The sequence below is a fragment of the Pongo abelii genome, chromosome 8 (genome assembly GCF_028885655.2).
Source record: "Pongo abelii isolate AG06213 chromosome 8, NHGRI_mPonAbe1-v2.0_pri, whole genome shotgun sequence".
Taxonomy (NCBI): domain Eukaryota; kingdom Metazoa; phylum Chordata; class Mammalia; order Primates; family Hominidae; genus Pongo; species Pongo abelii.
Window position 1 is genome coordinate 124,410,522 of NC_071993.2, and position 12,266 is coordinate 124,422,787.

Genomic DNA, 12,266 nt, shown 5'->3' on the forward strand with positions numbered 1-12,266 from the left:
CACAGCAAAAAACAATAGTTACATATAACTGTAGATTATACAGGTAGGATACTATAGAGTTCATCCTAGGAGAAACACCATTTCTAAAAAGTAGTTAGGTTGCAAGTATCTGTTTAACTGGTACCTTATCAATGACACAAGTATACATAATAGGTACTTAATACAAAAGAATAAACCCAATGAGGATATTTTTACTATGCTATTCAAGCATTTTTGTTTTTAAGTACATACCAACAAGAACTATTAATGCTGGGAAGTGAAAAATTTTCTAGCTCTTCTATCAAAGTTATGCAAATCAAAGCCCAGACATTCAGTACCCCACCCACCATATCATCAGTTCCATTCTCCCTACAATACATGAAGAATTCACAGGCATAAATACTCAATGTGCTGATTAGAGAATAAAGAGAAATGTGTTCTAAAGCATTCTGATTTCATGAAAATTGGCAATTATATACCAGACTAGTAAAAGCAAGTTTGATTGTTATTCTATATCAATCCAAGAAAAGTATAATCTACAGTTCATCAATATTGACCTTTCTAAAAATGTGAAATTAAAAATCAAGTGTTCTGGAGTGTCACAGGAGGTTGCAAACATATCTGTGTTTAGTATTTTGTTTGTGTGTGGGAATGAAAGAAGGATACGGTGCCAGTATGGTGCCTGGATAGACCTTGAATTCAACATGGTTAACTGCTGGAGACCACAATCAACATAATTTATGGGGGTGGGGGTGTGTGTGTGAGAGTGTGTGTGTCGTGTGTCTGTCTGTCTAAAAAGATGGCACTCTCCTTCAATACTGATTTCACAATAGTATTGGGTTACATGTCATCAGCCTGTGTTTATAATGACAACGTTTAACCATAAAAAATGTTAAAATATGTTCCATAAATTATGTTTAAGAAACCAAAATCACAGTACTCAGATACATGTTTCAGTTCACTTTGTAAAATTCATCACTGTACATTTAGGAGTGGGACAGTTTCTGTATGCACACAGACACACACACACACACACACACACACAATTATATTTCCATAAGAAGTTTGAGCAAAAAAAAATTCCAGCATTTAAAGGGCTAACCCACTTTTTTTTTTTTTTTAACATAATATGTTGAAAGGTGATATTTAAGAGGGACCTAAAAAATGTTGGAGTGAGCTCTTTGGCTATCTGTGGGAAAAACACTCCAGAAGAAGGAATAGCAAAGGCCCTGTGGTGGGAGCATGCCTGGGGTATGAGAACAGCAAGGAGGCGTGAACAGATTAAGTGAGAAGTAGTGATGAAAGATAAGGTCTGAGGCAGAGAGAATGGCTGAGAGTAGAGAAAAGCAGTAAATGAGTTGGATTTATACATATTATCTGAAGGGACATCCATGTTACACTTCACAAAATAATTTGCAGGGTCACATTCATATTATACTCTCATTTTACTAAGGGCAGAAGGAAGGAGGGAGTGAAAGTGGGGGCAGGAGGGAGGGAGAGGGAAGAAGGTAAGAAAAGGAAGAGAGAGAGGCACCTCCTCAATATATATAAGAGGCTTGTATATGTATGCTTGAGCATACAGTTAGGTTTAGACCTCAAACTTAACATGGGTATATCAGGGGATGAAATCAAAATGGAGAGGAGATTTTTAACTTCTTCATGCTCCTCAATACTATACAAATATATGCCAAAAAAAAATGGCCAACCCCCAAAATAAAAAAACCAACAAAATCTACCATCTACACAGAGATACAGGTAGAAGAATGTTTATGGATGTTTACATTAGTGAGAAACTGAAAAATTAACAAGGAATTGGTGAACTTATGGTACTAATGGTCAATGTAATTATAAGCATCTGTTAGAACAAATGAAGTAGGTATATATAGAAAACCCAAGATACAGTAAATTAAAAAAAAAAGATGCTAACAATGAAGTATTGAGTATGATCCTGCCTTTATAAATTAATAACAAATTATAATACTTTAGAAAAATATGGAAGAATAGTCCCCAAATTTAACAATAGTTTTAAGAAAAGATATTACAGAAGATTTTCACTTTGATACTACATATTTTTTAACAGCGTGAATTTTTAAAGTGAGTTTGTTGCTCATTTGAAAGGGAAAAGAATGTAATGTTTCACCTAGAAAATATCTGATATATAGCTAGTAAAATTAGTACTACTCATCTAAAGGTAAATAATTAACATGCACATCTCATTTTTCCCTAGTACAAATACAGGAAGTGTACAGTTTTACGCCAGTCTTAGCAATTTGGCAAGAGAGATTTTGAAACTACTCTGTAAAACACCTACTAATGACCAGGTAGTTGGCTTTAAAACTTTCCAATTAAGTGTGATATGCTATGATGCCATGCCAAAAAAGTGTCAGTATGTCCTATGACTCTGAGGTAAGAACAAAGTCATTTAATAATACTTGTTTCCTGGTGACACTGTTCTGAGAAAACAGAGAATATGATAGGAAGAAATGTTGAGTCAGTATTTAACTTTTAAACGAGGTATTTAGTGATAAGAACTCTAACTTGAAATTTCATATATTCTTATTGAACTATTGATCTAGAGTGCCTCAGCCTGCTATGAGGAATCTTAAGTGGAAAAAAAAGGAAAGAATCAAAAAGACATGATATACTTCATAGGACAGAGAGAGGGATTACCTCCTCCTCCAGCATTTTTAGAAACACCTGAGCCATATGAATCCTATATACATTTTAAGAAGGTAAGCAAAATAATGAAGTGGTTAATATTGATTTTAGCATGTTAGTTTTAGTTATGTTTATGGTAACAAAGTTGTATACTTCTGTCTGTGTTTATTTTTCAACCTGGAGTCTAAGGACCCTAAAAAAGCTTCAAGGGAACTATGAAATTAAATGAAATATTTTTATGCAGAAAATTTGTTTTCTGCAGAAATTTTCTGCAGGTTTCCAAAGGACAGGACCCTCAAAGATTTAAAAGTACTTTCAATGTACAAATATATAGCTTCTTTTTTTGGTAAACATTGTAACAGTTTGGGGGGCATGTATTTTTAGGGTTTTTTTTTAAGTGTAGAGCAGGGATCAGTGAATCTTTTCTGTAAAAGGCCAGGTAGTATTTGTGGGTACATAAGGTCTGTCACTACTACCACTACCACCACCACCACCACCACCACCAGTACTTCTTTTAACAACTTCAAATATAAAGTTTAAGAATGTAAAAACCGTTCTTAATGCAGGGGCCTAACAGCAGCTAGTTTGCAGACCCCTGATTTAGAGTAACAGTTGGTTTATCTCTGAAGAAATAATAGAGCATGAGCTCTGGAAGTCCAGGACCTTTTAAATTTAGGACTTTATGTCATTAATCCTCTGTAAATCTCTTATTTCCACATCTGTAAAACTGAGATACCAACCTCTCCCACATAGAAGTTTTAACTATTGAGATTGCAACTGCATGGAAATGCCCACACAGTGCCTAATGAATACTTAGCAAACAGTGTTTTATTAGCCCCACCCAGCTCATATGATAGATTGTTAGTAATACTTGTAAGTCAACGTTTAGTGTTTGATCAGGCATGCTCCTTCAACACAATCTACTTTATAATGATCTGCTTTGGCCATTTCCAGGAAGAAATTGTGGCTTTTTGGGATAGCCAATAGACTGTACATTACTGATTTGAATTTACAGCCTCCCCGCAGGGCGTGAATCACACCTGTAATACCAACATTTTGGGAGGCTAAGGCGGGGGGATCACTAGAATCCAGGAGTTGGAGACCAGCCTGGCCAACATGGTGAAACCCTGTCTGTACTAAATACATGAAAATTAGCCGGGTGTGGTGGCATACGCCTACAATCTTAGCTACTTGGGAGGCTGAGGCAGGAGAACTGCTTGAACCCGGGAGGTGGAGGTTGCAGTGAGCCAATATTGCGCCACTGCACTCCAGCCTGGGCAAGAGTGAGACTCTGTCTCAAAAAAAAAAACAAAACAAAACAAAACAAAACACTATAGCCTCCTCAAAATGACTATTCTCCCCTCAATGAATAAATCAAAATTCTAGAGCAAAGATGTAATGTATCAATACACTATTCTCCATCTAAAGTGTTTTAAAAGCTGAAATTAAAATAATTCAAAGCAGCTCGAGGAAATCCAATGTGCAAGAAGTAAAATCAGCACTAAACTGGGTATTTAGGTGGAGTACACTTAGATGTGCTAAGAAAGCTAATGCGGTGGCTCATGCCTGTAATCCCAGCACTTTGGGAGGCTGAGGCAGGCAGAGCACCTGAAGTCAGAAGTTCAAGACCAGCCTGCCCAACATGGCAAAACCCCATCTCTACTAAAAATAAAAAAATTAGCTGGGCATTGTGGCACACGCCTGTGGGAGGCTGAGGCAGGAGAACTGCTTGAACCTGGGAGGTGGAGGTTGCAGTGAGCCGAGATCATGCACCTGCACTCCAGCCTGGGCAACGAGAGAGAAAAAAAAAAAGGTAAGGTCACAATGCATTATATACAGTACCACAGTAATCAGGTGTTTGCCTTAGCAGAGCAGAGATATTGATCTCTCCTGTTCCAGTTTCTCACAAAACTGAAGGGCTTAAATATTTCCAATGCCACTAAAATAGGCTTTACGTGTTCTTTGTTTTCCCTAGAAAGACTAACCCTATAAAAGCATGAACTAGTTTATAACCATTTTTATCACGTTCACTATACCCACCACAACACTAGGTAGTATGCACTAAGCACTTACTGAACATCAATGACTATTTTTTAAATGACATAATTATTCATCTCTAAGACAATGATCTTGCAATTCAACTTATACAGAGCTATGACAAGAGATATAGAGATATGAGCAACAGTACAAGAAAAAGCACAATAGGTTAAAAATTAGCTATTACAAGATTATTCCAGCATAGCTAGAGTAATGCACAATGTCATTGTCTATTCTCCCCAAATATTAAAGGTTAGATTTCCTATCAACATTAGTAAGTAAAACTATCATTATTATAACCATCAAGGAATTTTAGTAGCTATTTTAAAATATTTTCCAATGTAATAGAAAGGAAAAAAGTATGAAAAAGTAAATAAATACAACATATTACACTTGACTTCACAAATGATTTTGTCAGTTTTCTGTGAATTTACTTTGAAAGATTTTGAGATATGGATTACTCAATTCATTAAATTCAAATATACTGTCAATAAGTTGATGCCCCCCTTTTTGGAGATCAGTGAAGTAAATGCTTACATAAACCAAACTATCCACCAAACTCGAACAAAAAGGAGCCGCTATCTACTTACCATCACTACATGGTAGAAAAATGGATTGCATTTCAAGGCATTTTTTTTTTCTGACAGAGTGACTTTTTAAAATTCAACATTATATTGACAATGTTGTTGTTTTTTTTTTTTGAGACAGTCTCACTCTGTTGCCCAGACTGGAATGCAGTGGCGTGATCTTGGCTCACTGCAACCTCCGCCTCCTGGGTTCAAGCAATTCTCATGGCTCAGCATCCCCGGTAGCTGGGACTGCAGGCGCGTGCCATTTTTAGTAGAAGTGGGGTTTCACCATGTTGGCCAGGCTGGTCTCAAACTCCTGACCTCAAGTGATCCACCCACCTTGGCCTCCCAAAGTGCTGAGATTACAGGCATGAGCCACCACGCCAGGCCTGACAATGTCTTTTATTTATTTATTTATTTTTACTTTTTGAGATAGACTCTTGCTCTGTTGCCCAGGCTGGAGTGCAGTGGTGTGATCTCGGCTCGCAGCAATCTCTGTCTCTCGGGTTCAAGCGATTCTCCTGCCTCAGCCTCCTGAGTAACTGGAATTACAGGCATGTGCCACCATGCCCAGCTAATTTTTGTATTTTTAGTAGAGATGGGGTTTTGCCATGTTGGCCAGGCTGGTCTCGAACTCCTGACCTCAAGTGATCTACCTGCCTTGCCCTCCCAAAGTGCTGGGATTACAGTAGTGAGCCACCACACCTGGCCAACAATGTCTTTTAAAAAATAAAATTGCTCTATGACAGTCCCTTCAAAAATGTAATTAAAAGAAGGATAAAAATGATCACCCTCCCTCTCCACTCCAGCTATTAAGTCTTCCCATTTTCACTAATTAGCAACAGTAATGCTCCCTATTTACTCCTCCAGTAAGGGTCTCAAATTCATATAACTCCAAGCCAGGCAAGTACCATCAGTCAAGCACAGCAAATAAAGGCGGACTATAAACTCCACCTAGGAGCTTACACACCGAGTTTCAACCCCAAAGCTGCTACTACAGTCCATCTCTCCATCCTGTTGTTGCTCTGAGAAATGTAGAACTGGCGCTACAAGATATTCCAATTTTTCCTAACAGAAGCCACAAATCCAAAACACACAGAATTTTCCATTTTTTAAACAGCGCAGGCCAAATAAAAAGTACCTGCAAACTGAATCTGCTTGTCTGTATACAATAATACTCCAGGAACAGAAGCATCAGTGAGAATCTCAAATATTTGACTCCTAAACCCTAAACACAGCTCCCCACCCAGAGACTATTACTCAGACTTCATGTTGAAGATGAATTATCCACGTAGTAAAAGAACATTGGTGGTAATCTTTCTCCCTTGAGGATGGATTCTGAGGTTCATTTAAAAAAAAATATTGTTATTATAATATACTATAGTATTTTAATTAAAAAATCAAAACAATTAACATTGAGGTGGATGAATGAAATTCCTAACTTGAATAAATCTGTAAACATATTGTCTACATATTATAATTCATTTTGTAAAATACAATGTTTTACAAACATTCTAAGTTTGTTAACTTGGGTAAAATGAAATGTCAGTCAGCTGGGTCCTTAGAAAGCAACCACTTGAGCAACTTAGCATCTCTAGGTGAAACATCAGGAACTGGCAATCCAGAGAGGCTGATTCACTTTAACAACACGAAAAAGGCAAAATAAATGAAGGGGGAAAGAAGTAACAACAACAATGTTAACTGGCAAGATATTTCTGTTATGTAATGATTACAAATGCCAAAGGATCCTAAGACTCCATACAATTCTCTTTACTGCTTTAGCTCTACTAAGAAGATTAGATAGCTAAAAAAGAATAAACTAGTCCGGGCACAGTGGCTCACACATGTAACCCCAGCACTTTGGGAGGCCGAGGTGGGCAGACTGCCTGAAGTCAGGAGTTCGAAACCAGCCTGGCCAACATGGTGAAACCTGTCTCTTCTATTTGGAAACACAATTCTGCTCAATTAAAAAAGAAATGCCATGTGGGACAGTACCCAAAGATTTAGCCTCATGATTTACTTTTAAAAGGATCCTCTAAAATGACCAATTTAAGAAAAAAAAGTCAGCTTTATAGTCATACTCTTCTCAAGAGTTCTAGGTTAGTTTGGAAAGATATCCCACATATTTATTATATTGATGGCATGCTTTAAAAAATAAATCACTTAAGAACAACTGTGTGTGTGTGTGTGTGTGTGTGTGTGTGCGCTTAAAGGTGGCCTGGCCTTATCAGAGCTGCATTTCGCCACTTGAAAGCTGTGTGACTTTAAGCAAGTTATTTAACTACTCTGAGCTCCATTTCCTCATCTGTAAAAAAAGATGAACACTAGCTAGTTTAATTTTCCCTGTGAGAAGTATGCTGTATCTTAGATGTATTGTAATTCATTCTCTTATCTGAAACTTGAATCAGTCCCACATCATCACCAGTTTATTTATTTATTTACTTATTTATTTTGGAGACGGAGTCTCACTCTGTCGCCCAGGCTGGAGTGCAGTGGTGCAATATCAGTTCGCTGCAACCTCTGCCTCCCAGGTACAAGCCATTCTCCCGCCTCAGCCTCCAGAGTAGCTGGGATTACAGGCACCTGCCACCACGCCCAGCTAATTTTTGCATTTTTACTAGATACGGGGTTTCATCAGGTTGGCCAGGCTGGTCTCACACTTCTGACCTCACATAATCCGCCTGTCTCGGCCTCACAAAGTGCTGGGATCACAGGCGTGAACCACTGCACCTGGCCCATCACCAGTTTAAAACACTGGACAGAACAGCTACACAGACAAGAAGTCATCATTTGCTGAGGCAGCCCTTTTCATCGTCATACTTGTTATTTTCTTCTACTAAGCTAAAACCAGCTTCCTGGCTACTTCAACCCCATCAATCCCACTCTAGTTTAAATCTTACAAAGGGCTGGGCAAGGTGGCTCACACCTGTAATCCCAGCACTTTGGGAGGCTGAGGTGGGAGGATCACTTGAATGAACCCACGCGTTCCAGACTAGCCTGGGCAACAAAGCAAGACCCATCTCTACAAAAAAAAAAATTTTTTTAATTAGCCAGGCATGGTGGTGCACACCTGTGGTCTTAAGTACTTGGAAGGTTGAGAGGGGAGGATTGCTTGAGCCCAGGAGGTCGAAGCTGCCGTGACCCATGATCCTGCCACTGTACTCCAGCTCTGGGCAACCAAACAAAATCCTGTCTCAACAAACAAACAAAAAACACAAAAAAATTACTAAGTATAGCTAATTCAATTCTCACTAGACTCTAAGCTTCTTGAGGGCTGAGTTCAAGTATTGTTCAGTACTGAAATCCCAGCACCTACAACAAGGATAAGCATATAGTAGGTGTACAATAAACATTTACAGATTGAGTGATATGCTCTGTGCAGCTGACTGAGCACAGAGATGCCATCTAGCATAAATAGCACAGATGTGTATACTTCTGGAAATGATCATTTAATGCTTCATGTTTAGAAGTTGAAATATCATAACCAAATTCATGCTGTGTTTTTAAAAAAATCCCTTCAGATATAAGTGAAAAGCAATTTTGCCATACTTTTAAATGGTTATGTTACTCAATGATACAGATCATAGTTTTTCAAAGTAATAAACTTCTCAATGCCTCCATAACTTATTCATAACTTACTTCAGATTTACCTAAATTCCAAGTCTACATTAAAAAAAATCTCAAAATGATATGTAACCTCACTGCCATTGAATATTCTACAAATTTCAAAATAATAATCTAGTCAAATTGTATTAACTGAAAGCTACCAGAAAACATCATAATTGAAGTTGTGATAGAATACCAAAATCTCTAGCAACTTTTTCTCATGATTTTTTTGGCAACACACTGCTATAAACAAACATCTCTCACTGCTTAAACACTAGAACCGAGTTATAATTTAGTCACTGATATTCCAGAGGTTAAAAGTAGGTTTCATAAAGTATGTTGTACTTCACAGAACCAGAAATCAAACACAGTGAACAACCAGTTCACCACCCTCCGCAAATCTATGGAAATATTTCCATTACAAAGTAAATTTCTCCTGCCACCCAAGTTTTAAGCTGTCACTCTGTGCTGTTAGCCTAAACAAAACATAATTGGTAAGGTACATCTGCCACATACACAAGTCAATAAACCATTCCAAACCCAAAATATTTCTGGATTATCTTGCTCCTGACAATTGACACTGGTAGAAAATTAGTGATCCAGAAATAGGCAACTTCCACTAAAAGGCAAATAAAATTAGGTAAGTAAAATACAAGACTGACATAATTTTATAATAAAGGGCAAAATTTTAAAGGCTCAAATGTCTTAGCGAATACAAAATTAAAGGAGGACAGAAAGAGAAGTTAAAAATTCAGCTTTTTACAAAAGAAATAGCACCTTCCACTCCACCTCTAGCCCTAAAAAAGTCTTTCCCCTTCCACTCCTACAATATTAAAACAAAATGTATATACTACTCAAAACTGTATACTACAGAATTTAAGCCATCAGATGCTGGAAGGCTTAAACAAAATTAAAATCACTACCTACCATTAAAATACAATTTGCACAGTGACTTCAGGTCCCTTGAGAGAAGAACTTACAGTCACAGAGAGTAAATGCTTGATAGGCAGAGTCTGGACCTGTGTTTTACAATCTACCCAAAATGGGCAAATGACATTAATACAAAACGTAAAGTACACTATGTACAGGCTCCCAACTACTTTCCCATCTGCTGTGGAAAGTATTCCTGGGCCAGGCGCGGTAGTTCACTCCTGTAATCCTAACACTTTGGGAGGCCGAGGCGGGCGGATTACTTGAGGTCAGGTGTTCGAAACCAGCCTGGCCAATATGGTGAAACCCCGTCTCTACTAAAAAATACAAAAAAAAAAAAAAAAATCAGCTGGGCTGGTGCCATACGCCTGTAACCCCAGCTACCTGGGAGGCTGAGGCAGGAGAATCGCTCGAACCCGGGAGGCAGAGGTTGCAGTGAGCCGACATCGCACCACTGCACTCCAGCCTGGGAGACACAGCAAGACTGTCTCAAAAACAAAAACAAACAAAAAAACCCACAAAAGTATTCCTTTGCAAGAGCTACCACCTCTGCCTTGAAAGGTGTCAAACCATCAAAGCAAAAGTGGCTTGCAGTGTCAAATTAGCACAGACCTGGACTATAAGCACACCCTTCACGCGTATACTGTGTCCAGGAACAATTTCCCAAAGCGGCCAAGGTGATGCTGCAAAGCCAGTGACGCGGCTGCCCTCAATGCAGCAATCACATAGAGGAAGAGTTTCTCAACAGTCCCAGAAGCGACTCCTGGGGATTAGGATAGGCTTCCCTTCCATTTCCAATATGCTGCTTATAAAAGGAGACGATTCTGCCCGCGTTGACAGCACCTTGAGTCCCCATGAACACGCGAAAAGGTTTCTAGCTCCTATCAAGGTCGTTCGGAAGCAAAGCAAGTGTTCACGTCTTGCCTTGATCTGGGGCCCTGTCTAGGGTGGAAAGACCCCAGAAGCAGGCGCCAGGACAGAAATGAGCCTTTGCTCTTCCCAGTGCACGCAGCCAGCAGCGTCCCGCCCAGGCCCCGGTTCCCGGCAGCCAGGCCCCCTCCCCGATCTCCAGCTCACCTGATCTTGTAATTCGGCAGGGTGTGCTTGCGCTTGATGATCTTCTTGAGCTGGTTGACGATAATGGAGGTGAGCTGGGGCATGGGCCGCCCTTCAAACTGGGAGCGCACCTCGAAGTCGATCAGCGGGTCCTCCACGAAGGAGAAGAACCAGTGGGTGAAGGGCACGCGCGTGAAGACCAAGCGCAGCCTCCCCACCACGCGGGACAGCTTGACAAACAAGTAGGCGGACTTGCCGAAGACCAGGTCCACGTCGATGGCCAGGTGGAAGCCCCCGTTGTACTCCACCTCCGCCTCGAAGGCTAGCTCCTCGGGGCAGGCGGCGGGCAGCGCCTCCCCTTCAGGGCCGTCGGGCTCCCCGGTGGCCGAGGGCACGACGGGCCGGACGAGCCGGATGGTCTTGATGAAGGGCACCGTCTCGCCCAGGAACACGTCCCGCAGGCTCAGCCCCTCCAGCAGGCGCCCGGCCGTCTTGGTCTGCAGCAGCTCCTCGAACTCCACCTTGATCTTCTTGGTGACCCAGCGGCGGGTCAGCGCGGTGTCCCGCAACTCCCGGAACAGGAATAGGATGGTGGCGTTGAGGAAGTAGCAAGTCTCCCGCGTCGGCGGGGCGGGGGTCTCGGGGGCCGCGGTGGGGGTCGCGCCGCCCTCAGGGGCCGCTCCGGAGGGCTCCTCATCCCGGCCGCCGCCATAAAGGTACTCCCTTAGGAGCAGGCCCGGCACTGGCTTGATGTAGCGGAAGCCCTCGCCCGCGCGGGCGGCCTCGTCCGCCGGTGGCTCGGGCTGTCTGCGGTACAGCAGAAGGAACTGTGCGAGGAGCGTGAGGAAGGAACCCAGCACGGCCGACGCCAGGATCATGAGCAGCAGCCCCATCCCGCCACCGCCTCCGCCTGGGCCCCTACTCCCGCGCCCACAGCGCCGCTTTCTTCACGCCGCCGCCCCCGCTGCCTCCATCTTGAGGACATCGGGCGGCTGGGTCGGGGGGAGCGGCTCCGTGGGCCTCGTCCAGAGGCTCGGGCCGGCGCGGTGCGGCGCCCGAGCCCGCAGCGGCCCCGCGCCTCCTCAGACGCTCCCGAAGGGCCGGTGTGGCGGCGGCGGCGGCGGGGCCGGGACCGGCGCCTCCCTCAGGCCTCCGCTCATTGGACGAGCAGTGCGTGACGTCAGAGGCGTGCTCGCTCCCGGCGGCGTCGCCCAGCAGTCGGCGGCCGGGCGCGCGGACGCAGGCCCTCCTTTACTTCTCTGCGGCCCTTCCAACCTCGTCCCCCCGCGCCAACTTTCCAGTCCCCGCGGCGCGCGCCGCCACCCACGTGGCCGTCACTTCTGGAGCTGCGGTCGGGATCTGGGAGGACGGCTGGGGACGCGGGCTGGAGGATAAGGAGGTCCGGCGGAGCGGGCCTGACGCGTTCCGGAT

General features: G+C 42.5%; 1 protein-coding gene across 2 annotated transcripts in view; it reads right to left on the reverse strand.

The window, feature by feature from the left end:
- The window catches only part of PDZD8 (PDZ domain containing 8), a 98,082-nt gene extending 86,098 nt beyond the window's left edge, over positions 1-11,984 (reverse strand). The window contains exon 1 of one of the 2 annotated variants that reach the window (XM_002821183.6): positions 10,857-11,984. In XM_002821183.6, the coding sequence (XP_002821229.3) occupies positions 10,857-11,728 (872 nt within the window). In that variant the 5' untranslated portion in view covers positions 11,729-11,984. The remainder of the gene's footprint in view (positions 1-10,856) is intronic. The other variant, XM_054522939.2, reaches the window with a different exon arrangement.
- Positions 11,985-12,266: the final 282 nt, after the last annotated feature.